The sequence below is a fragment of the Mus caroli genome, unplaced genomic scaffold (genome assembly GCF_978045245.1).
Source record: "Mus caroli unplaced genomic scaffold, Mus_caroli_1 scaffold_8, whole genome shotgun sequence".
Lineage (NCBI taxonomy): Eukaryota > Metazoa > Chordata > Mammalia > Rodentia > Muridae > Mus > Mus caroli.
Genome location: NW_028227263.1, coordinates 35457734 through 35484911, shown reverse-complemented (window position 1 = coordinate 35484911; position 27178 = coordinate 35457734). Strand labels below are relative to the sequence as shown.

Genomic DNA, 27178 nt, shown 5'->3' with positions numbered 1-27178 from the left:
TAGTGGTGGCACATACACATTACTGGACAGCAATTTCTACAACTCTTTTCAATCTTGCAATGCTGAAAATCTCTGACTGAAAACAATTTACTTTTTCTTTTCATCTTTTCCTACCCATGGAAACCTTCATTTTACTTACTGTTTGTATAAATTTGGCTACTCTAAATGCCACCTATAAATGGAAATTATATAGTATTTGTCTTTTAGTGACTCACTTGTTTCCCACTGCACAATGTTTTCAGGGTCCACTGATGCTTTTATCAAACTTTCATATTTGTGACTGAATAATATTCCACTGTCCTACTAAGTGTTCATTTATCCATCTGCCTCTGGACACTTTTGTGCTCCTTTCACTTTGGGGATACTGTGAGCACCACTGTTACGGGACTTATAAGTACAAACATCTGATTCCTTGGTTTCAGTTCTTTTGAACACACCCAGAAATGGAACTGCTGGCTCACAAAGTGATCTCACTTTACTGAAGAGCTGCTAAACTGTTCCCACAATGGTGGCATTGTCTAACATTCCCACCAACAGTGCACCAGATTTCAATTTCCCCCAAGCTGACATTTCTTTTTTATTTCTTATTTGTTTGTTTGTTTGTTTATTGGTTTTTTGAGACAAGGTTTCTCTGTATAGCCCTGGCTATCCTGGAACTCACTTTGTAGACCAAGCTGGCCTCGAACTTAGAAATCCACCTGCTTCTGCCTCCCAAGTGCTGGGATTAAAGGCGTGCGCCACCTCGCCTGCCCAGCTGGCATTTCTAATTTTTGAAGTTTTGACAGTAGCCATGGGGGCTGGAAAGATGGCTCAGTTAAGAGTGCTCTTTCAAAGACGAGTTCAGTTCCTAGCACAATTGCCTATAATTCCAGCTCCAGGAGATCTAACAACTCTAACCTCCAAGTGTTAGAGTTGCACTCATGTATACATAGCCATACACAAACACACACACAGACATTGAAACATCATCATTGTCAATAGTAATAATAATAATAATTTTAATGGTAGGCATGGCTACTACATACAATGGTTTTTATTTCATTTCACTAATGAAATAGTAAATCTTGTCCTAGATTTGTAGCCCTCTATAGATTTTATGCCATAGTTTCTTCTTCATAACAGTGGTGTTATAATCTGACAATTAACAGTTGGCAATCCTAATTAAACAAGTCTCTACTAATGGATTTGTGTAATTTCCAATCTTTACCATGAATGACACACACACACACATATATATGTACAACTGTGTATACAAGTAGCCATAATCTATTTGTTCAGAATAGTCCCAGTTCAAGCATTCCTCCCAATTCCACTTACTCTCGGAAAACATTCCGGTTTAATTAAAAAACATTCCAGTTTAATTAAATAATTACTCTAATTTTAGTTTTAAAATTAGGGAAAGGTGCTTTAAGTAAAATTAGGCAGGAGTTACCTTTGATTCACATTTTCAGACTATTATCAGAACTCATCTGCACTGGAAACCTACTACTAGCGAGACTAAAATATGAATGAACTCTCACTGAGACATGTAACCAATATGACTGGGTTTCGGGTATGGTGACATGCAGAAAGGAGAAAAGCACAACTAGGAATCAAGCATACAGGACTCGCAGAGCGAAGATGACACGTCAATGGAGCTAAGAGTAAGAAAATACACAGCCGCGCAGAGTGGATATATCTAGAATCCCAACACTTGGGATAGTGGCAAGAGGATCAGGAGTGTAACGTTATCCTTAGCTATGGGGCAACTTTGAGGCCAATTTGTGTTACATGAGCCTCTTTCAAAACACATAGAAAAAGAAAACTCAAACAGACTATATGTAATAGGATGAAGACTGTACTATGCTTTCTCTGATGTCCAACGTGTGTTTACCAATACCAATTCTGACACCAATAATGTACCCAATCATTTAACTTAATACTTTATTATCCAGAGTTAGCACAGACTCAAAAGTCAAGGGCTCGGGCCCAAAAGACCCATTTTAAAGGCCAGCCACAAACAGGGCATCAAGGCTACCCTCACATCTACCCACAAATTCAAGGTCCTGCAATACACTGCCTCACACTTAATAATCTGTTGGGGTAATTCACAGAACTCATAAAAATAGTTTGAATACATTTAATGGTTTATTATACAAAATATAACTCAAGAGCCTCATACCACAAGGACTAAATTAAATTAGTTCAAAGCATATATCTAGGTTTTATCTGTTATCCTTTACTACAGCTAAAGGTATGACTGACTTCTGACCAAAAGAATAAGTGATAGATACACTGCCTTCGGGTATAACCCTGAGCCCACCCTTACCCCATGCTTTCTTTTAGACTCCCATGAGATGAACTGTTGATGGCCAAAATGACCCAAGAACTTCATTCTGAAAATGGAAAAATCTGTTCCTAGCTATCCTGTTATTATCCCTAATATATGTAAAAGGAAAAAAAATCACCATGGCAAGCCATTACAATGTCCAGATTTTACTTTTAGGTCAGACTCTGGTCACAGAGTTCAGATCAATGGAAAAGTAAAGAAAAGAACTGAGAGTGTCCAAGTGCAGAATGGCCACAAAGATGAAATGATGGCAACTGCGTGAGAGACTCAGCGACGTGGTCCCACAACAAATGAGAAGGCTGATTAAAAACAACACGAAGTGATAGTGGGCCCGGCCTATGTAGTTCTGCATCTTTCTCAGCAACTACTCTACGGCTTCAAAGCATCAGGTTCAGTTGGATCCAACATGACAACAAAGCTCTGCCAAAAGGAGGTCTGAGAGCAATACTGAAACAGCTGACAACAGGAAAAGATATCCTCTGGCACAAATGATTAACAGTACTCCTTAAGCAGAACTGAGAAGAACTGAAATTCTAGTACAGGATAAGCAAATGGCTTTAGAAATCTGTAGACATGGGAGACGCTGATCACAAAGAGGGGTTATAATCTTTTCTTAAGAGATTCTTACAGAAAGGATGAACTACCTAGATGCACCACCTAGACATCATTAGGTTCCCTGTCATGTTTTTTATTACTTCAAAGAAAAAAGGGGAGTGGAAAACAAAACAAAATGAGCTACTACCACTTCTTCCTACCCGCTTACACTCCATATGTATTTGCCGTAAACTCTTAAATTATTTCTGTAGGCCTTTTACATGTCTTAACATGCCTTTTACATGTTAAGACATGTAAAAGGAAGCCATGTCTTCCTCTTTCTGCACCTGATTCTAAACAAATCAAGTATCCTGTCCTGCTACACATAGTTCACATCAAAATCTGAACCACTTCTGACATCACATTTATCACCCAACATCCACCCTTAACACACATGGTTTACATGAAACCAGACTGTATTTTATAATTCTTTAAAGTTGTTTCCTGTATTTTTCAAATCTCCTTTCAGTCATATTATCCACCTATTTTTATTCTAAATAATGATTTGCACAGCTAGCTCTTTATACCTACAAGCAAGAACCTACATATGTTTGCCTACTACACTATATTTTCTTTGATGAAGAAGTTATAACTCCAAATCTTGGTAAACTCTAACTCCGAGATACTGTAAGGTCTCATTCTTCCATCATGCTTATTTCTTCACAAGAAGAAGAGAACATTAAAATTGGCTTATATTCCTTTTTATATTCCCTGGCCAACAACATCAATACTCAGATATTCACTCAGAATTTACTTGCTCTTCTGCCCTCCAGGAGCATTGCACACTGATTACTTCTATGTTACAGCTGCAGAATGTTGAATATGGATTTTATTTCTCTCTTTCTCCAGTGTATACTTATAGAACACAAAATTTATATTAGTCAAATCACTGGGGAATAATTTTAATAACTGAATTAATTTCTCCAAAGGTTCAAATTTAGAAATTTTGGTTGCTTACTTTTCAAGCCACAATTTTTCAAACCCTTTACTCCTCAAAGAAAATGAGATACACTACAATACCGAGTAAAAGTTTCTGTAACTATTATAGTGAATTTTCTGAATTACAATATAAAAAGATTCAATTCACAAGCAAGGCATCTTAAAAGGGAGCTAGTGCCAAAACAATGCTATTTTTCTGATGCTCAAGACCCAGCCAATAAAAATATTTGTCCCTATAATTTTAAATAGATTGTTAGCCATAGAATTCCTCTGAAAAAACAATTCTCTAATGTTCTTTGAAATACAGTCACTAAATTTAACTTTCAACTTTATTTATATGACCGTCTGTGGCTTTGTGCATACCTAAAAAGCACAAGAAAAGACAAAAATATCCCAGAAGTGGAAAAGCAGTTATTATGTTCGGTTTAGCTTATTTTCATATTTTTTATTTTTAAATCTATCCAAATTAAAACTCATCATCTCTACACAGAAGACAAATTCTTTATGAAAAAAAAAAATGGAAAGAATAAATTCAGCATCCTCTACATTGGAAATTTAATTAATAGTGAGTAAATGTGTAAAACCCTTTGGGAATTATGAAAGTTTAGCATTCAGGTTGAACATGCAATCTTTCATTTAGAATTTAAATACATCATGTATGTGCTACATGAGAAGTAGAGATAGCAACAAAAAAATTAAATAATGTGCTCTGATCCTATATTTGTCCTTAAATAAGGTAAGAAGCTGGTATCTATTCAATAGCAAGAGCTATGTTTTGGATATAATCCAGCTGTCTCCCAAGGGCTCACTGTGAGTAAGACCTTGTCTGGAAGGCAGTAGTAAGACTTTCACAGTAGGGCAGAACAGTGTTTATAAAGGTCAATGGAGGGAAGATGTATTTCCCAGAAGACTCCCTTGTAGTTCTTATGAAGGAGTTGTTATAAAAAACAGATTGCCCAGTATCTCTGATTCCCTCTGTGCCTACTGCTCGCTCCTGCATGTATGTCCACCACAGCACTTCACACTACTCTGTTTGGACTTTCAATTTCCAAAGCTATGAGTTAAATAAACCTCCTTTTCTTCTTCAACATTATCTTTCTTTCAGATCCAGCATTTCCACTAGAACACAAATACAACCATAGTTTAAAAATGTCACTTCCAAAACACTATGCCTTGACTGAAACTAATTAACAAGACTGGCATTAAATACTAGCTTTGTTGCATCCTACCTGATAGACTTTGTTGAAATGATGTAAACTTCCTAAGCCTCATCTTACTAATTTGTAAATTAATACACTAGCACCAATCATCTAGTTTTCATGAGTTCCCCAAGAATTTATAACTGCTAGATAGTAACCTTAAAGCTACATGCTCAATGTCACTCTAACTTAGAAATGCTATGAAGGTTTTTTTCATATGTATCATCAGGAAAGGGACTATCACCCTGGACAAACAAACTTAGAAACTGAGATAGACTACTTTTGACATATATCTTTCTTTTTACTATTAAGAGTTACAATCATACAGTATATCAGTTACACAAGTTTGTGAAATTTAACTTTTATTCACCTGAAGTTATTGTCATCTCCAAAGCTTACTGCCTCAGTCTGCCAACCTAGGCCTAGTCTTGGAACCTTCCTGCCTCTGTACAATCTAGGCCTAGAATGTTTTCAGCCTCTGAGACTTACTGCTGAATAAGTTCACCCTTTCTAATTCTTTCTGAGCTCTGACTGGCTGGTTCAACTCGGGTGTTCTGGCTCAAACTCTACAAACTTAAAAATGATTCAATCTAACTTCTCTCAGATTCTGCTGAATCATTCACATTAACTCTAGCAATCTGTTCTAATCTTCTGGTTCCTTCTCATTCTGTCTTCACCTGTGTCTAGCTTGTTTTCTCTCTGCAATCTGTCTCTGTACGATTGTCCCAGTAAAGCTGCCACCTCCTTTCTTTCTGCACTACTCTGAAGTAGACTCTCTTTCCTGTCTCTTCTCCTGGAAGTTTGGAATATCCTATTCTGTCAAAATTTTCTCTGATTTGTCACTTTGCCTGCCACTCAATTAGACATCACTTTCAAACATGGGAGCTTCCTCCTACAAACTAACTTTACCTTCATTGTTGGGAATTAAAGGTATATACTATGGGTGTGTCTCTATTCCAACCAGAGGGATTAAAGGTATGTGCTAAGGGCAGAGTCACACCACAATTAGAAACAGGGTTTTCCAGTAAATAACACAATTTCAGGGTTCACAATGAGATCAAATATTCTGCAACACAAGTTACTGCTGTTCATGTACAGAATCATATATCTAATTTATGCAAGGATAGCATAAGACAATAATTAATAATAGTTCAACACTTTTATCAAAGATTAACAGAAGTTTATTCAGTTTTTAAAATGAGCTTCAATATTTGTAAGTTAAATTTACTTTGTAAGTACAGACACTAACAAATCAAAGTTACTCTTAAGTATAAAAAAAAATGTTAAAGAATAAGAAACCAGTGGGGTTGTGGGGATGGCTCAGTGGGTAAAAGTGCATGCCATGTGAACCTGATGATCTGAATTTGATCCCTAGCACCTAGATAAAAAGCCAGATGTGGTAGCACACACTTACAATTACAGCACAATTTACTATGACTGTGAACTGGAGACTGAGATAGGAGAAATGGCAGGAAGGTCAAGGGCTAAAAAGCTTGGAGTATGCAGGGCTGCAGCCACAAGAAGGGAAACCCTGCCTCCAGATCAGGGTAGGCGAGAACTTCCTCCTGAAAAGTTGCCCTCTGACCTCCACATGAGCACTGAGGCACACACGTGCAACACACTAAACATTCCTAAAGTATTAGCTGCTCTCCAAAGTTCTGAAATGCTATGGCAGGACTCAGCCAAGAAGTCACATAGAAAGGTCTTGGGTGGTGACTTCTGTTTACCTGTAGTGTGGACCTCCATTCCACTAAATCAGTAGTATACACCTCCATCTGCCATTGTACTGACATTTCAACACAGAACTGTGCTTTTCTTTGGGTTTCTCTCCCTCCCTCCCTCCCTCCCTCACCCTCCCTCTCTGTCTGTCTGTCTGTCTGTCTGTCTCTCTCTCTCTCTCTCTCTCTCTCACACACACACATACATACACACACATACACACACACACACACAATACATTTACTAAATAGTAAAATCAGTTTGTCTCTCCCTTACTGCTAGAAAAAAATACCAGATGTATCACATATTTATCTGTCCCCTTGATTTATAAAATATAAAAGTATCCTTTCTTGGTCCTAGAAAACTCTCTACCCCAATCCACAATCTCTTTGGCCTACCAATATATGTTGCTCTAGAAACTTGTGAAGGTTTCATCATTCATACTACAAAAAGGCAGCAATCTATACACATATTTTCATGTGAACAAAGACAAAAATTCAAAGGAAATTTATCAAGACCCCAAAATTTCCCCTTTTAGTCAACACTAAAAGGCATGCTGAAACAGTCTAAAACATTTGTGGTACAAATGCCTGCTTATTCAGATAGTAAGCCCACTTGAGGAAGCACATGGGACAGAAGAGGAAGAAATGCAAGGGGCACTCCAAGAAGTTACTTTCCTTGGTCACTCACATCCTTCCCCATCTTCAAAGCCAAAATTTAAACCTCTCCTTTCTACCCACTACAAAAGCACCGTCCTTCATTATAGGGTGAGCTTAAAAGTCCTCATTACCTCAGCTGCAGTAAGAAAACAACATTTGCAACCTGTTTTATTCCTAATGGACATTTCTAAACCATGCTAATGAGGAGAGAATCAATTCAGGGACTAGAGAGAGAACAGTGGTTACGGAGCACTGGCTCCTTTTGCAAAGGACCTAAGTACAACTCCTAGCACCCACGTGGTGATTCAATTACAACTGAATTCAGTTACAATCCTCTGTAACTCCAGTTCCAGGTAATATGATGCCCTCTCTCAGTTTTCCTAAGTACCAGGAATGCATATGGTGCATATACATACAGGCAGGCAAAACACTTATACATATAAAATAAAAATATGAAAAAATAACTATTTTTCCTCTGAAAGAGGTGCTAAGATATATGAAACAAACAGCAATTATAAACAATGAAAACAACTATGTAGGCTGGGTGTGAGGGTGTGGGGCTGTGGGTGTAGGGGAATGGGGATGGAGGGGTAGAGAGCCCACGTCCAGCCAGAGTTCCTGTGCTCTGGGCAGGAGGATGCGGGAGGACTGGCAGACACTTTCCACGAGACCCCGGGTAGGCATCTGGCTATGTGAAGCCACTGACCCCACATGGCAGGGGTGTGGACAAGGGACAGCTCCTGGTACCAGGTTCTCAGTCTCTGGCATTCCACGATGGATATGTCAGAGGAGCTGAGAACAGAATAGAGGCCCCTGGACAACACCCAGCCCAGAGGGGAAAGGAAGAGAGGTCAGGGGGAGAAGGGGAGCTGGATGGTTCCCACACAGGTGAGCGTCCTTAGTCTGGTCTGAGGCTGGAGCACAGGAAGGCCTTCTGATGGGAGGTTAGAAGCAGCTCGTTAGAAGAAAGCCTATCCCATCGTCCAAACACAGAGGGCCTTGATGAACAGAGACGGTCTATGGTTTTAGGGCTTTATTGTAGAAAGGCAGGGGAAAGTTAGAAAGAGAGAGAGAGAGAGAGAGAGAGAGAGAGAGAGAGAGAGACCAGCCATGGCCAAGAGGAGAGAAGAGGGAAGGGAAAGAGTGAAAGAGAGAAATAAAGGTGAAGGCTTAGAGAGGTAAAAGCTTAGAGAGAGAGTAAGAAAAGTAAAAGCTTAAGAGAGTGAGGATGGGCCAAGCAGCCCCTCTTATAAGTGGGCTTGTTATCTTGCTGTTGCTAGGTAACTGTGAGGAGGAGTCTAGCCAGAAGGCCAGAAGCCTTTTTCCTATTTTTCCTATTTCATCTCTATAATAGGACTATGATATAAGCATATCTATTAACCCCATTTCACAGATGAAGAATCTGAGGTTAAAAAAATTAACTAGTCAAAAGTCATACCATGCAGGTAGGCCTTAAGCTCAGGCTTATGTTCAAGAGTCTGTATTCTTGACTACCATATCATTTAAAGAATGGTGTGTGTGTGTGTGTGTGTGTGTGTGTGTGTGACTTTACCTTTTGAGACATATTCTTTACCCGGAAGACCTGCCTATGCTGGAACTGTCCATGTAAATCAGTCTGGCCTCAAACTCACAGTGATTCACCTGCCTCTCCTTCATGAGTTCTAGGATTGAAAGAGTGTGACGATTTGAATATGCTTGGCCCAAGGAAAGTAGCACTATTTCAAGGTGTGGTCTTGTTAGAGTAGGTGTGACACTGTGGGGGAGGGCTCTGAAGCTTAAGCTCTGCCCACTGTGAATGAGAGTCCCCCTCCAGGCTGCTTTTCTGTCAAGACATAGAACTCTCAGCTCCTTCTCTAGCACAATGTTTGCCTGGATGCTGCCATGCTTCCCACCATGATTATAATGGACTGAACTGAAACTATAAGCCAGTCCCAATTAAATGTTATCCTTTATCAAAGTTGTCTTGGTCAAGGTGCCTCATCACAGCAGTAAACTAAGACAAACAGTAAGGTGGAAAGTTGAAAAGCAAAGATACTTTTCTGGTTGAAGCAAAAGTTACTGTACTAAGGTTTCTCTTAAAGAATCAGAGGACCGGGGGCTGGAGAGATGGCTCAGCGGTTAAGAGCATCGACTGCTCTTCTGAAGGTCGTGAGTTCAAATCCCAGCAACCACATGGTGGCTCACAACCATCCGTAATGAGATCTGATGCCCTCTTCTGTGGTGTCTGAAAACAACTACAATGTGCTTACATATAATAAATAAATAAATCTTAAAAAAAAGAATCAGAGGACCTGGAGAGATCACTCAGCAGTTCAGTAGAGCATCCACATGGTAGATCACACTAGCCATAACTCCAGTTTCAAGGGATCTTCTACCTTCTTCTGACTTCTGTGGGCACCAGGCACACATGTGGTACCCATACACACATGCAGGCAAAACACACACAACAAAACAAAAATCTTTTAAAAACCCAACATTTTTAAAGAGTAAGAGGACTTGTGCTTTTGGATACATCAGGATCACTAATCTGTAATGCCGGCAAGCACACTGAATGGGGAAAAGAACAGCATAGCAGACAGTCCATAATTCATGCAATAAATTATTCCTAACAATAGAATGAAATAAAATTATTACATAGGAAAAATATTATAGTAAAAGCTAAAAAGTAGCAATTAAAAAAAAGACATCAGGATAAAGGCACCAACTTACCAATTCAATTCCCTGTGGGAAAGGCGTGTCATCCCAGTCCTGCTGTGGGAATCTCTGAATTATTTTCCCCAGACCTTCTCCTGGCCCTGCTGAGAGAGAGAGAGCAAAATGAATCACTTATTAGATATATAAAACCTGAGTGAATACTTAGTATACTACTACTTTTTCCAAAAGACTTGAGTAAATTGACAGAGTAAATATTTCAAGTTTTAAGAAAAATAGATGTGTGCTTCTAAACATAATACTTGAAATAGCAGACAACCCCGAAACTAGCATGGACTGTCAGAGAAGCGCTGACACATGAAAAGCTAGGCATTTACATATCATGGTGGCCACCTATGTCCCAACAAAAGTAGTTTTAAATGATAAATGGAAAGGTACTGTTAGCACCAAATTTCAACTATTGGTTAGAAGCACATGTTCATTTTTTAGTCTAGCCTGAAACCTTACCACAGTCTAGGCAGAGCTTCTCAGTACAGTACAGTGACATCTTGGGCGGGGTAATTTGGTGTGTGAGGTAAGAAGAGTGCCACCTGGAGTACTGTGGTATGTTTAGCAGCACCCTCAGCTCCAATTCACTGGAACAAGCACTCACCATCTCCCCAGGAACAAGGAAATCGTTACAACCAAGAATGGAATGTTTCCAGACATTGCCAAATATCTCAAGGTTAAAACCACAATCTATAAATCAGTTGTTATAAAATTAGCCTGTGACATCAAAGAAATGAACTTTAGGGATATAATCTATAAGACAACTGGAGATTAAAATCCATGCTAGATCTAAGTTGATTTTTATATCCTCCCCCAAAGTCCTGGGTGATTGAACCTGGTTGCCTCTCACATACCAGTCAAATACTATCCCACTGACCCATATCCCTAAACCCTGCTTTTCAATCCCCAGCATTGGAATAATTAGCTGGTTAATTAATATGAATTTGTTTTAATTATGTACAGTTTGAAAGAGAAAAGTTCCTCCTTGATAGAGTGTGACTTTCAAAATCTCTCCAAAAGCAACATATCATTTACTGATTTCATAATATATAGTGTTTCAATAACATGCTGGCTTAGTCTGACATGCTGACACAGATATTAATGCACATGAAAATGTGAACTATGAGTGTTAAGACTTGTTATTATTTGAAGACAAAAATTTGGTTAGAAAATATAAAATCACAGTGGGTAAATCTTTTATGATAAGCAAAATATACAAAGAAGCCAAGTAAGTAGTAAATGCCTTCAACTGCAGCATTGCTGAAATGGAAGCAGGAAGAATACAAATTCAAGGCTAACCAGAACTACACAAAGAACTTTGCTGCCCCCCCCCCAAGAAAGAGCTGTAATGACTTGCTTTCCAAGTATCAAATGTGTAAATTGTGCTGTCATTAGTGACATTTGAAGAACGTAAGAATTCACCTTTAAAAAGTAAATAAATACCTTCTGATTTGTTTGATTTGTGAGTTCTTCTGAATGTTTAAACTTACTAACCAAGTGTAAATTTAAGTTGTGATAACCATCACATGGGTAGTGTTGATTGTATTGAAAAATGCTGACATGCCATTTTTTATAGAGAAGGGAAGATTGATTGACAGATTTTATGTCCACAAGAGAAGTAGGTCATGTCAATTAAAGTAACTGCAGAAGTTACTCTTATTTTGACTACCTATTAAATGAGTCAGGATAACAAGACAGAGAAAGGGAAAAATTCCTCAAGAGAAGACTACCAACTCCTTCAGTGAAGCAGTGCTTAGCAGACAAATACTGTACCCACACAAAACGGAAAAGGGAGGAAGTTGTCATTTATCCAGGTCTCTGCTTTCCTTTCCAGTTCCTACTCTCCTAACCTAACAAAAAGTGCAAAACTATGACAACAAGGAGTCTGTATCTCTTTTAAAAGAACTGAGGGACAAGAAGCTCATAAAGACAATGGAATGTTTCAAATGGTCTTCTATGAAAAGACTACAACTGGATACAAGACAAACGAGCCAAACGAATTTAGAAGTGACACAATATGGCTCAGACAGACTGTTTTCTTTCTCTTACATTTGGTAAGCCTCTTTCATGGTAGAGCTGTGGGGATGTGTAGGCCAGCCACAAAGATTACCAAGTATCAGAAGATAAACCAAACAGCCCTCAACCCTTGGCAAAGTAGCCATTCTAGCCTTAACAAATTACCTTTAAGGTGCCAAACACACTACGGCTACTAAATACTACGGTGCTAATGGCTATGAGGAAGATGAACATCTTTAAAGAACTGAGCAATAAATACGGGTTAACTGGGTTGAAAAATTAATACTCTTCTCTCTCCTTCCCTCCCTCCATATACATATGGCTACCACCAACCAAAAGCATATAAGGGCTGGACCTAGGCCTCCACACATATGTAGCAGATGTGCAGCTTGGTCTTCATGTGGGTCCCCAAACAAATGGAGCAGTGGCTTGTGCCGACTCTGTTGCCTGCCTGTGGATCCTGCTCCCCTAACAGGGCTCTGGTGTCTGGCCTCAGTGGGTGAGGATGTGCCTCGTCCTACAGTGACTTGATGTGCCAGGACGGGCTGGTTCTCAGAGGTAAGGCAGAGGAGTGATAGGGGAGCCCTGAGAAGGGAGGCTGGGAAGGGGTGGGGGTTGCAATCAGGATGTAAAGCAAATAAATAAATTAATGGAAAAAGAAAAACTATATTTAGTATTCATTGATTTTACCACCTGATGTGAGTGCTTTCTATATGCTTGCAATGCATACATATTCTGCTTGATTACAAAATCTTAAACTGAGAAATGCTATTCTAATATATAATTCACAAAATTATATTCTTTTGTGATATAGTTATCTAAACAATTAAATCAGTGGTTATCTAAATACCTATAATATCCATCTGTCCACATCTACACAGGGCAGTAGTTGTGTTCAGTAACACAGTTTATACCGTTCATCTCTCATCCTGAGTAATCACTAACATGTAACTATGGTTACTGTTTCTTGTCTGTCTCACTTTATGAAAATGAGATCAATAATTTGAGCGGCTTTGCTCAGATACTACTCATAGTTTCTATAATGTATTAGGTACTTAGTAAGATATTTGTTGAATAAATTAATAGAATTATTATATGTGTAGGGTACCTATAAACTGTCAAGAAATGTATTACTAGAATTACCTGGATTTAAAAGATAGCTTATATAATCAAATTCCTATTCTAGCAATTTTTTAACAGAAGAAAACACCTTAAAGAAGATGTATAGCTAAAAAGATATATAAAAGGGAGTGGAGAGACAGGAGGAGTTGTGGGAAAGAAAGGAGTGGAAATTTTATAAACATGGGTTTCATGAACAATTTTTGGGGGCTAGGTGTATCACACCTTTAATCTTTGTTAGAGGCATAGGTAGGCAGATTTTTGTGAATTCAAAACTAGCCTAGTCTATACCACAAATTCCAGGCCAGCCAGGGCTACACAGCAAACCCCTGTTTTGTTGTTGTTCTGTTTAAATAAATAAGTAGAAAGAAAGAAAGAAAGAAAGAAAGAAAGAAAGAAAGAAAGAAAGAAAGAGGAAGGAAAGGAAAGGAAAGGAAAAAGGAAAAGGAAAAGGAAAAGGAAAGGATCTATTCAATAAAGCTCATATATGAGCTGGTGATGTAATTCAGGAGAGTGCTTGCTTAATATGTACAAGTAAGTCATTGGCTTCAATCTCCAGCACTAAAGAAAAGAAAAAAGAAAAACAAAACAAAACAAAACAAGACTTCAGGCAACTACAGGAGTTTACATGTGAAAGTAAAGGCAGAAGCAGTAGTCTACACAGAGGTTTGTCACGGGAGCAAACCAGACATGTAGGAAGAGAACAAATGCCATCAGAGACTGCCTAGCTCTCCAGGCTCTATCTCCTCCACTAACTTCTGGAAGCACAATGGCACCTCACAGCAAACAGCTAAGCTCTACTTAATATACTCCTCCATTCCTTAACACAGTATGGGTCTGGATTTTTGTCATTGGAGTACAAACCAAACCACACACTAAGAGGCACCTTGCTTGATCAAACTCTCTCAATCTGTTAATCTGGGAACAACTAAATAAAATGATGATCTCTTTAAGAAAATCATAAAAAGAAAGGTGAGAAATACATGATAACTTTGTTCAAATAGTTGATATAGAGAAGATATACTGGGGAAGAACCAAGGCAAAGTGTATGTTTTTGAGTTAATACAAAGAAAGGACAAAGTTCAAATATCCAGCATCCATATAAAAATCCAAATCAGTCGATGCCTGTAATTCTAGCACTGGAAAGGTAAAAACAGAGGACATCCTTGGAGCTTCCTGACTAACCTTAACTGGTAACATTAAGGTTGAGTAAGAGACTCGATCCAAAACAACACACACACACACACACACACACACACACACACACAGAGTGAAGGATAATTGAGATAATGCACGATGTGAACCTCTGACCTCCTTGTGTATGTGTACACACACACAACAGAATGAATTGCCACAGAAAGCAATTATCATAAATGGAGTTTCAGTAAAACTATCAGCTTTAGAGGCTGAAGCAATGACTCGGTGGTTAAGGAGCACTTACATTTCTTACAGAGGACCTGGGTTCAATTCCCATTACCCACATGACAATTTATCCCATCCAAAACAATGATTCAATGGATTCCTAATCAAACTTTCAGTAGGAGGCATGAGACATAGCTCAGTGGTGAATGCTTGTTTAGAATATGCAAGGACATAGATTCAATTGCCAGCATATATGAATGAAGTAATTAAATTGAAATAAACTTGTTTTTTACTGAGAAGGTGATTATAATATTTTATGAAATTGCAAAAGGTTTAAATAGTCAAAAATACTTTTAAAAACTACATCAGGACAATTACAAGACTTACTATAATGTTACTACAATAAAGATAATGTGGTATTGATATATATATATAATTAGAGGAGGGAGCTGTGGCAGAGATTCTTATCTATTCACCTTAGCAGTGGCCTTTTCTCAGTGATCATGCTGAGCCAGGACCTAATGGCAACCCTCTGAGGAGGGCCCATAGCTATTGCCTCCAATCATGAATGTTCAGCTGGTGAGCTGTTACCAGCCTGTGATGGTTAGTTCTAATTATCAACTTGGAAAAACCTAGCATCGGAGAGCCTCCATTTGAGCACGTCTGTCCGATTGTTTTGAGTGCAAGAACAACCCTAACTGTGGACAGCACCTTCTGGGGAGTGGCTCAGATAATAAGGATGAAAAGGGTAAGTTATTTTTTGCTGTCTCTTTTTTCTTTTGAGGTTTTTGTGTGTGCATGTGTGCATACCATGTGTGTGCAGGAGCCTGTGGAGTCCAGTGGAGAGCATCAGATCCCCTAGAGGCAGTTACAGGCAATTGTGAGACATGGACGTGAGATTCAAATTCCAGAAGAACAGCAAGCACTCCTGACCACTGAGGCATCTCTAGCTCAGGATTCTTGTTTCTTGTTTGCTCGTAACTCTTTCCGGAGAGTTCATTTAACCTGTACGTGTCGCCGCTGATTCCTCTGACAATATTAAAGTCAGCTGCTTCAAGCTCCCATTGTCGATTGAAGACAGTCTCTCTCCAGAAAGCCTTCAGACCATCACCAGATTGAGACTCCAGAGACACCCAGCCTCATAGACTGAGTAACTAGTGAATTCTCACACTTTCTGGTGTGAGACAGTGATGGTTAGACTACACTGACTGTATAGCGCAAGGCATCTAATAAATACTCTTTTAAATATATATATCCAATTGCATCTGTTCCTCTACAGAACCCCAACTAATACAGCTTTCATGTAAATGTGTATGCACAATCTGAGTGTGCTGTGCACACAAATAAAATGCATTTCGTGAGGAAGTGCAGAGTATGCGAGGTAAAGTACTGCCCTGTTCTTCATAAAGCTAACAAAATATTAAGAGAAAAAGATACTGAAAAGAAGAAACTACAAAGACAGGAATGGTATTTAGAAACCAGCAATCATGATTTTCAACCATAATTGATTGTCAATAATAATTGAGCCAAACATATTGAGTCCTCAAAAAAAAATGGGAGATAAAAATGCAGAGGCAACCAAGATGATGGATCAAGCAAATACTTTAAAAAGGAAGAGGAGCTATTACGGAAACCCTAAGTGATGATAAAAACAAGAAGTCACCAACAGGTAGGAATAGATTGTTTACAGATGCTACCAAGCTAAATCTTCACCCAGCTATTCCATATGATTAGAGAGCTACTATCTTCATCAAATTACAGAAGCCAAACACTACCATTTGATATTTTGATGGAGCCACTGAAATAAAACTCCAATTCATCCCAGCTACACACTCCTGGCCACTGGGAAGAAGAAACCTATGTTTTTCACTTTGCTTATAAACTAGGTTAAAGGTGAGACGCCAGTACAAAGCTGAAATAATTTCAAATGCATGCTGACCATGAAAATAGTGAGAATGAAAACATGAAGTGAGAGAATAAAGAAACAGAACTAAAGAAGAGCATTAAAAAGCTCAAGGGCAGGAAGCAGCAGATGGTGATCAGGAGGTCAGTATGGCTCCTTTCCAGGTGGCCTTCCTGATGGGAAAGCCTGGTAATTTTCTTGGAGGAATGCCTGGAATGGGAGAGAGCATGCTTACAATGGCAAGAATGCCTGGACTCAATGAAATTCTTTTTTTTTTTTTAATATTTTTATTACATATTTTCCTCAATTACATTTCCAATACTATCCCAAAAGTCCCCCATAGCGCCCCCCACTTCCCTACCCACCCATTCCCATTCTTTTGGCCCTGGCATTCCCCTATATTGGGGCATATAAAGTTTGCAAGTCCAATGGGCCTCTCTTTCCATTGATGGCCGACTAGGCCATCTTTCGATACATATGCAGCTAGAGACAAGAGCTCCGGGGTTCTGGTTAGTACATCATGTTGTTCCAACAATAGGGTTGCAGATCCCTTTAGCTCCTTGGGTACTTTCTCTAGCTTCTCCATTGGGAGCCCTGTGATACATCCAATAGCTGACTGTGAACATCCACTCCTGTGTTTGCTAGGCCCCGGCATCGTCTCACAAGAGACAGCTATATTTGGGTCCTTTCAGCAAAATCTTGCTAGTGTATGCAATGGTGTCAGCGTTTAGAAGCTGATTATGGGATGGAACCCTGGATACGGCAGTCTCTAAATGGTCCATCCTTTCCTCACAGCTACGAACTTTGTCTCTGTAACTCCTTCCCTGGGTGTTTTGTTCCCAATTCTAAGAAGGTGCACAGTGTCCACACTTTGGTCTTCATTCTTCTTGAGTTTCATGCGTTTAGCAAATTGTATCTTATATCTTGGGTATCCTAAGTTTTGGGCTAATATCCACTTATCAGTGAATACATATTGTGTGAGTTCTTTTGTGATTGTGTTACTTCACTCAAAATGATGCCCTCCAGGTCCATCCATTTGGCTAGGAATTTCATAAATTCATTCTTTTTAATACCTGAGTAGTACTCCATTGTGTAAATGTACCATAATTTCTGTATCCATTCCTCTGTTGAGGGACATCTGGGTTCTTTCCAGCTTCTGGCTATTATAAATAGGGCTGCTATGAACATAGTGAAGCATGTGTCCTTTTTACCGGTTGGGACATCTTCTGGATATATGCCCAGGAGAGGTATTGCTGGATCCTCCGGTAGTACTATGTCCAATTTTCTGAGGAACTGCCAGACTGATTTCCAGAGTGGTTGCACAAGCTTGCAATCCCACCAACAATGGAGGAGTGTTCCTCTTTCTCCACATCCTCGCCAGCATCTGCTGTCACCTGAATTTTTGATCTTAGCCATTCTTACTGGTGTGAGGTGGAATCTCAGGGTTGTTTTGATTTGCATTTCCCTGATGATTAAGGATGTTGAACATTTTTTCAGGTGTTTCTCTGCCATTCGGTATTCCTCAGGTGAGAATTCTTTGTTCAGTTCTGAGCCCCATTTTTTAATGGGGTTATTTGACTTTCTGGAGTCCACCTTCTTGAGTTCTTTATATATATTGGATATTAGTCCCTTATCTGATTTAGGATAGGTGAAGATCCTTTCCCAATCTGTTGGTGGTTTTTTTGTCTTATTGATGGTGTCTTTAGCCTTGCAGAAGCTTTGTAGTTTCATGAGGTCCCACTTGTCAATTCTCGATCTTACAGCACAAGTAATTACTGTTCTATTCAAGAATTTTTCCCCTGTGCCCATATCTTCAAGGCTTTTCCCCACTTTCTCCTCTATAAGTTTCAGTGTCTCTGGTTTTATGTGAAGTTCCTTGATCCACTTAGACTTGACCTTAGTACAAGGAGATAGGAATGGATCGATTCGCATTCTTCTACATGTTAACAACCAGTTGTGCCAGCACCATTTGTTGAAAATGCTGTCTTTCTTCCACTGGATGTTTTTAGCTCCCTTGTCGAAGATCAAGTGACCGTAGGTGTGTGGGTTCATTTCTGGGTCTTCAATTCTATTCCATTGGTCTGTTTGTCTGTCACTATACCAGTACCATGCAGTTTTTATCACAATTGCTCTGTAGTAGAGCTTTAGGTCCTGCATGGTGATTCCACGAGAGGTTCTTTTATCCTTGAGAAGAGTTTTTGCTATCCTAGGTTTTTTGTTATTCCAGATGAATTTGCAGATTGCACTTTCTAATTCGTTGAAGAATTGATTTGGAATTTTGATGGGGATTGCATTGAATCTGTAGATTGCTTTTGGCAAGATAGCCATTTTTACAATGTTGATCCTGCCAATCCATGAGCATGGGAGATCTTTCCATCTTCTGAGATCTTCTAGAATTTCTTTCTTCAGAGACTTGAAGTTTTTATTATACAGATCTTTCACTTCCTTAGTTAGAGTCACGCCAAGATATTTTATATTATTTGTGACTATTGAGAAGGGTGTTGTTTCCCTAATTTCTTTCTCAGCCTGTTTATTCTTTGTGTAGAGAAAGGCCATTGATTTGTTTGAGTTAATTTTATATCCAGCTACTTCACCGAAGCTGTTTATCAGGCTTAGGAGTTCTCTGGTGGAATTTTTAGGGTCACTTATATATACTATCATATCATCTGCAAAAAGTGATATTTTGACTTCATCTTTTCCAATTTGTATCCCTTTGATCTCCTTTTGTTGTCAAATTGCTCTGGCTAGGACTTCAAGTACAATGTTGAATAGGTATGGAGAAAGTGGACAGCCTTGTCTAGTCCCTGATTTTAGAGGGATTGCTTCAAGCTTCTGACCATTTACTTTGATGTTGGCTACTGGTTTGCTGTAGATTGCTTTTATCATGTTTAGGTATGGGCCTTGAATTCCTGATCTTTCCAAGACTTTTATCATGAATGGGTGTTGGATCTTGTCAAATGCTTTTTCCGCATCTAACGAGATGACCATGTGGTTTTTGTCTTTGAGTTTGTTTATATACTGGATTACGTTGATGGATTTCCGTATATTGAACCATCCCTGCATCCCTGGGATGAAACCTACTTGGTCAGGATGGATGATTGTTTTGATGTGTTCTTGGATTCGGTTAGCAAGAACTTTATTGAGGATTTTTGCATCAATATTCATAAGGGATATTGGTCTGAAGTTTTCTATCTTTGTTGGGTCTTTTTGTGGTTTAGGTATCAGAGTAATTGTGGCTTCATAGAATGAGTTGGGTAGAGTACCTTCTGTTTCTATTTTGTGGAATAGTTTGTGAAGAACTGGGATTAGATCTTCTTTGAAGGTCTGATAGAACTCTGCACTAAACCCATCTGGTCCTGGGCTTTTTTTAGTTGGGAGACTATTAATGACTGCTTCTATTTCTTTGGGGGATATAGGGCTGTTTAGATCATTAACCTGATCTTGATTCAACTTTGATACCTGGTATCTGTCTAGGAACTTCTCCATTTCATCCAGGTTCTCCAGTTTTGTTGAGTATAGCCTTTGGCAGAAGGATCTGATGGTGTTTTGGATGTCTTCAGGATCTGTTGTTATGTCTCCTTTTTCATTTCTGATTTTGTTAATTAGGATGCTTTCCCTGTGCCCTCTAGTGAGTCTGGCTAAGGGTTTATCTATCTTGTTGATTTTCTCAAAGAACCAGCTCCTTGATTGGTTGATTCTTTGAATAGTTTTTCTTGTTTCCACTTGGTTGATTTCACCCCTGAGTTTGATTATTTCCTGCCGTCTACTCCTCTTGGGTGAATTTGCTTCCTTTTGTTCTAGTGCTTTTAGGTGTGTTGTCAAGCTGCTAATGTGTGCTCTCTCTAGTTTCCTTTTGGAGGCACTCAGAGCTATGAGTTTTCCTCTTAGAAATGCTTTCATTGCGTCCCATAAGTTTGGGTATGTTGTGGCTTCATTTTCATTGAACTCTAAAAAGTCCTTAATTTCTTTCTTTATTCCTTCCTTGACCAAGGTATCATTGAGAAGAGTGTTGTTCAGTTTCCACGTGAAGGTTGGCTTTCTATTATTTATTTTGTTATTGAAGATCAGCCTTAGTCCATGGTGATCTGATAGGATGCATGGGACAATTTCAATATTTTTATATCTGTTGAGGCCTGCTTTGTGACCAATTATGTGGTCAATTTTGGAGAAGGTACCATGAGGTGCTGAGAAGAAGGTATATCCTTTTGTTTTAGGATAGAATGTTCTGTAGATATCTGCCAGATCCATTTGATTCATAATTTCTGTTAGTTTCACTGTGTCCCTGTTTAGTTTCTGTTTCCATGATCTGTCCATTGGTGAAAGTGGTGTGTTGAAGTCTCCCACTATTATTGTATGAGGTGCAATGTGTGCTTTGAGCTTTACTAAAGTTTCTTTAATGAATGTGGCTGCCTTTGTATTTGGAGCATAGATATTCAGGATTGATAGTTCCTCTTGGAGGATTTTACCTTTGATGAGTATGAAGTGTCCCTCCCTGTCTTTTTTAATGACTTTGGGTTGGAAGTCAATCTTATCAGATATTAGAATGGCTACTCCAGCTTGTTTCTTCATGCCATTTGCTTGGAAAATTGTTTTCCAGCCTTTCATTCTGAGGTAGTGTCTATCCTTTTCTCTGAGATGAGTTTCCTGTAAGCAGCAAAATGTTGGGTCTTGTTTGTGTAGCCAGTTTGTTAGTCTATGTCTTTTTATCGGGGAGTTGAGTCCATTGATATTAAGAGATATTAAGGAAAAGTAATTGTTGTTTCCTGTTATTATTGTTGTTAAAGTTGGCATTTTGTTCTTGTGGCTGTCTTCTTTTAGGCTTGTTGAGGGATTACCTTCTTGTTGTTTCTAGGGCGTGGTTCCTGTCCTTGTATTGGTTTTTTTCTGTTATTATCCTTTGAAGGGCTGGATTCGTGGAGAGATAATGTGTGAATTTGGTTTTGTCGTGGAATACTTTGGTTTCTCCATCTATGTTAATTGAGAGTTTGGCTGGGTATAGTAGCCTGGGCTGGAATTTGTGTTCTTTTAGTGTCTGTATAACATCCGTCCAGGATCTTCTGGCTTTCATAGTCTCTGGTGAAAAATCTGGTGTAATTCTGATAGGCTTGCCTTTATATGTTACTTGGCCTTTTTCTCTTACTGCTTTTAGTATTCTATCTTTATTTAGAGCATTTGTTGTTCTGATTATAATGTGTCGGGAGGTATTTCTTTTCTGGTCCAGTCTATTTGGAGTTCTGTAGGCTTCTTGTATGTTCATGGGCATCTCTTTCTTTAGATTTGGGAAGTTTTCTTCTATAATTTTGTTGAAGATGTTTGCTGGTCCTTTGAGTTGAAAATCTTCATTCTCATCCACTCCTATTATCCGTAGGTTTGGTCTTCTCATTGCGTCCTGTATTTCTTGGATGTTTTGAGTTAGGATCTTTTTGCATTTTTCATTTTCCTTGATTGTTGTGCCGATGTTCTCTATGGAATCTTCTGCACCTGAGATTCTCTCTTCCATCTCTTGTATTCTATTGCTGATGCTCGTATCTATGGTTCCAGATTTCTTTCCTAGGGTTTCTATCTCCAGTGTTGCCTCATTTTGGGTTTTCTTTATTGTGTCTACTTCCCTTTTTAGGTCTAGTATGGTTTTGTTCATTTCCATCATCTGTTTGGATGTGTTTTCCTGTTTTTCTGTAAGGACTTCTACCTGTTTGATTATGTTATCCTGTTTTTCTTTAAGGATTTGTAACTCTTTAGCAGTGTTCTCCTGCAATTCTTTAAGGGATTTTTGTGCTTCCTCTTTATTGTCTTCTGCCTGTTTAGCAGTGTTCTCCTGCATTTCTTTAAGTGTGTTATTAAAGTCCTTCTTGAAGTCCTCTATCATCATCAGGAGATATGCTTTTAAATCCGTGTCTAGCTTTTCCGGTGTGTTGGGGTGCCCTGGACTGGGCAAAGTGGGGGTGCTGGGTTCTGATGATGGTGAGTGGTCTTGGTTTCTGTTAGTAAGATTATTACGTTTACCTTTCGCCATCTGGTAATCTCTGGGGTTAGTTGTTGTCGTTGTCACTGTTTAAAGATTGGAGCAGAAGCTGTGTTCCACTCACCAGCAGTCCCAAAATCCTGCGGCGGGGGTCGTGGGTAGCTGGCGGGTGTCAGGCAACCCTGCTCTCCCGCTACCCCGGCGCTGATCTGGCCGGATGAGGCCTGTGGCCCTACTCAGGCCGGATTTCTCTCTCCCCAACCAGAGCAGTCTCAGGTCCCGAGCACTTGGATTGGAGCAGAAGCTGTGCTCCACTCACCAGAAGTTTTAAGATCCTGTGGCGGGTGTTGTGGGTAGCTGGCGAGTGTCAGCAGACCCTGTGCCCCAGCTGCCCCGGTGCTTTTCTGACCGGAAGAGGGTTGTGGCCCTATGTAGGCTGGATTTCTCTCTCCCCAACCAGCGCAGTCTCAGGTCCCGCGTGATTGGACTGGAACAGAAGCTGTGTTCCACTCACCAGCAGTCCCAAAATCCTGTGGCGGGGGTCGTGGGTAGCTGGCGGGTGTCAGGCAACCCTGCGCTACCGCTACCCAGGCGCCAGCCGGATGAGGCCTGTGGCCCTACTCAGGCCGGTTTCTGCTTCCCTAACTAATGCAGTCTCAGGTCCCGGGCAATTGGATTGGAGCAGAAGCTGTGTTCCACTCACCAGCAGTCCCAAAATCCTGCGGCGGGGGTCGTGGCTAGCTGGTGGGTGTCAGGCAACCCTGCGCTCCCGCTACCCCGGCGCTGATCCAGCCGGATGAGGCCTGTGGTCCTACTCAGGCCGGTTTCTGCTTCCCTAACTAATGCAGTCTCAGGTCCTGCGCAATTGGATTGGAGCAGAAGCTGTGCTCCACTCACCAGAAGTCTTAAGATCCTGTGGCGGGTGTTGTGGGTAGCTGGCGAGTGTCAGCAGACCCTGCGCCCCAGCTGCCCCGGTGCTTTTCTGACCGGAAGAGCTCAATGAAATTCTTAATGATCAGAATTTGCAACCATGGATTCGGAAGTTATGATAGCCGTCTTGGCTCCATTTGTGTTGATGTGATAAAATACCCTGACCAAAGCTGTTTCAGGAAGAACAGATTTCTTTTCGCCCACAGCTCCAGGTTACAGTCCATCACAGCAGAGAAGTCGGCTTCAGGGAGTTGGTCATATTACATCCATCATCAGGAACAGAAAGCAATGAATGCATACATGCTTGTGCTCAGCTCACGTTTTTCAGTCCTTATACAGTTCAGAATCCACTGCCTTGGGAATGGTACCACCAACAGTGGGTGGGCTTTCCCATCTCAAGATAACTGACACGCTAAAGGCCAACCTGACATGCACACATCCCTCATTGAGACTTTCTTCAGGTCAGCAGGGTTGACAGCAAGCACCTTTACCGGATGAGTTATCTTGTTAGTCTGCGTTTTTACTTTTTATTTCAACAAAATTACTACTATTTTTTATGCATGTCTGCATGACCAGTAAGAGTTCAATGTTCTTGGTTGACTATGGTGGTTAAAGGAGAGTGACCTCCAAAGGCTTTTATTTGAATATCTTTTATTTGAATTAATTGTCTCTGAGGCTCACTGGCTCCATTTGCTAACCTAGGCCAACTCCTGGAAGCTCCTAGCCTCCATGCAATCTTATATAGGCCTAGAATGTTTTCAGCCTCTGAGACTTACTGCTGAATAAGCTCACCTTGTTATTTCTGAACTCTGGCTGGCTCAATCAATTCAGCTGTTCTGGCTCAAACTCCTCTCCAAACTGACTCCAAACTGACTCAATCTGGCTTCTCTCTCAGCCTCTCCTGAACTGCTCTGCTTGACTTATTACTAACTTTAGCAATATGTTCTAATCTTCTGGCTCCTTCTCATTCTCTGGCTTCTTCTGTCTTCACCTGTGTCTCGCTTGTTCTCTCTTCAACCTGTCTCTGTAAAACTCTCCCAGTAAAACTAGCACACACCCTGCACCTCCTCCTCTCTCATCTCCTTCCTTTCCCCTCTTCCCCTTCCTCTCTCTTCTCGTGCGAGTTGAGCATACCCTATTCTGTCAAATCTGTCTCTGATTCATCACTTTGTCTGCCACTCAATTAGGCATCACTTTCAAACATGGGTGCTTTCTTCAACAAACTAATTTTACCTTTATCATTTGGGATTAAAGGTGTGTACTAAAGGTGTGTCTGTATTCCAGCCAAAAGGATTAAAAATCTGTGCTAAGGGCTGAACCACACCACAACTAGAAACAGGTTTGTCTAGTAAATAAAACAATATGAACAATATTTCTCTATAAATTACATATATTTATACTTACACTTTGTCACAACAGAGACATTATCACTTATTAGAACTTTTAAATGCTCTTTGAGATTGCTAGCTCTTTCATTATTAATGACAATTCTCCCTACACTGTCCACCTTAACGTTGGCAGGTTCATGGTTCCTTTCTGCCTCAGCCAACCGGGGTTCAAAGTGTCATCAAATATCCTGCTACACCCTCACTAATACAGCTGCTGTGTGACACAATCTGTGACACATAAAACTGCCTGACACAATCAACAGGAAAGGTAAATAATACAGAAAACTGTTATCAAAAGCAGAAGTGTTGCTGTGACAAACGTGACCAGGTGGTTTTTAGACCTTTACATCTAGTTTGTGGAGGAATATGGAAGATTCTGAAACTTTACAAAAGCCCATGGATGCTGAGGAGAATTTAACTGGCCATTTTCTTTAGAGTTCAGAAGCCCAGAAGGTCAAGACAAATGTTGACAGTGGAAGCCCAGCTCACTTAGGGAAGGGAAAATTACTCTATCGGTAACCGGAAGAACTATTGCCTGATGTGCACATACCCCTGACTTCAATCCCTAGCACCAAATAAACTGGGAATGATAGCATATACCTGTAATACCAGCATCTGAAAGGTAGCAGAAAGAGGATCAGTAGTTTAAGGTCATCGCTCAGCAATGTAGTGACTGTGGCCTACTCTTAGCTACATAAAATCCTGTCTCAAAAAAAGAACAGAGAAGAAAAGAATAAAATTAAGTATATACTGAATAGCTAGATCATGATTTCTAAGCGTTTCTCTCCAGTGAAAGATAAGACTTGGAGAAACAGGTGATTCCAGAACTAAGTCCAAGTATCGGAGAATCTTATAGTGTCAAAAACTAAAGCATTAATTTTAATATGGAAGCCAGCACAGTGGTAGGTGCTGATACCCAAATACACAGAAGGCCGAGGCAGAAAGAACATACATACGAATATACATACATACATACATACATAGGTATGTAAGTAAATAATTAGATGAACAAATATGGACAAAGAGAGCATAAATGTTCCGCACAGAATTCATGCATATATATTTGCCCTTCAGGATATCAACCATAATTTTAATGTTCCTCCCTTGAGAAAAGGCTGAATTTAAAGACTTGTTTCCAAATAATAAGCCCTAAGAGGAGGAAAACAGTAGCAACAGCTGAGAAACCTTACACACACTAATCTTAACCTAGTGAAAAAGACCAACCTTTTCAGTGATGTCACTGACTGTGTAGCCTCTGAGGCAATGAAAAGCAAATGAAACATCTAATAACAATCCCCAAACCATAGCCCTGATCTAATCACTAGAAAATATCAAACAAACTAAACTGAGAGATAGTCTTAAAAATGCTTAACTAGGTGCTGAAGAGATGGCTCCCGGGTAAAGTCCTCGCTGTGTAAACATAACAACCTGAGTACAATCCCCAGAGCCCGATCCCCCGAAGCATGTTGCTGCTTCTGTAACCACAAGATTGGGGAAGCTGAGACGGGAGGATCCCTGCGGCTTGCTGACCAGCCTGTCCAGCAAATTAGTAAACTCCAGATTCATTAAGACATCATCCTGTCTCAAAAGATAAGGTGGAAAGTAATTCAAGAACCTCCTGATGTGGAACTCTAGTCTCCACAAGTACCCCCAACACCTGCGCACACACCAACTGTAGTGGTTTGAGTAAGAATAACCCCAGAGGGTCATAGACTTAAATGCTTAGTCACAAGGGAGTGGCACTACTTGAAAAGATTAGAAGGATTAAGAGGCATGGCCTTGTTGGAGGAAATGCATTAAGTGGGGATGGGCTTTGAGGTTTCAAAAGTCTATGGCAGGTCTAGTCTCACTTTCTCTGCTTATGGATCAGGATGTAGTAGCTCTCAGTGTCTCCCTGCATGTCACCATGTGCCCTTCCATGATAATAATGAACTAAACCTCTAAAACTGTAAGCAAGAGTCCAATTAAATGCTTTCTTTTATAAGAGCTAACTTGATCATGGTGGCTCTTCACAGCAATAGAATAGTGACTAAGATGCATGTGCGCGCGCGCGCACACACACATGCATGCACACACACACACACAACCAGTGCATATTCTTCAGAACTGCAAAACAAAGCCCATACTAAGGCTGTCACACTCATAGGTCAGTAGACACTAAGAAGGCATAAAGATAATTGAAAATCTAGTCTTGACTTGCATCCTAAACTAAAAGATATCAAAAACTGTTAAAAATCTAAATACAATCTATAATTAATACCATTCCTAATAATCAACTAATCTTAATTTATCAGTTTTGACAAGAAAAATGTGAAAATTCTATTTATATCTCTTCTTTGTATCCAAATTGTTCAAAATT

The 27178-nt window shown here is 39.8% G+C and overlaps 1 protein-coding gene across 7 annotated transcripts in view; it reads right to left on the bottom strand.

The window, feature by feature from the left end:
- The window catches only part of Sbf2 (SET binding factor 2), a 321747-nt gene that overhangs the window by 250517 nt on the left and 44052 nt on the right, over positions 1–27178 (bottom strand). For 4 of the 7 annotated variants that reach the window (XM_021166296.2, XM_029479590.2, XM_021166298.2 and 1 more), the window contains exon 2: positions 10149–10237. In XM_021166296.2, coding sequence (XP_021021955.1) covers positions 10149–10237 — 89 coding nt within the window. The remainder of the gene's footprint in view (positions 1–10148; positions 10238–27178) is intronic. The other 3 variants (XM_085841401.1, XM_021166300.3, XM_085841400.1) reach the window with 1 other exon arrangement.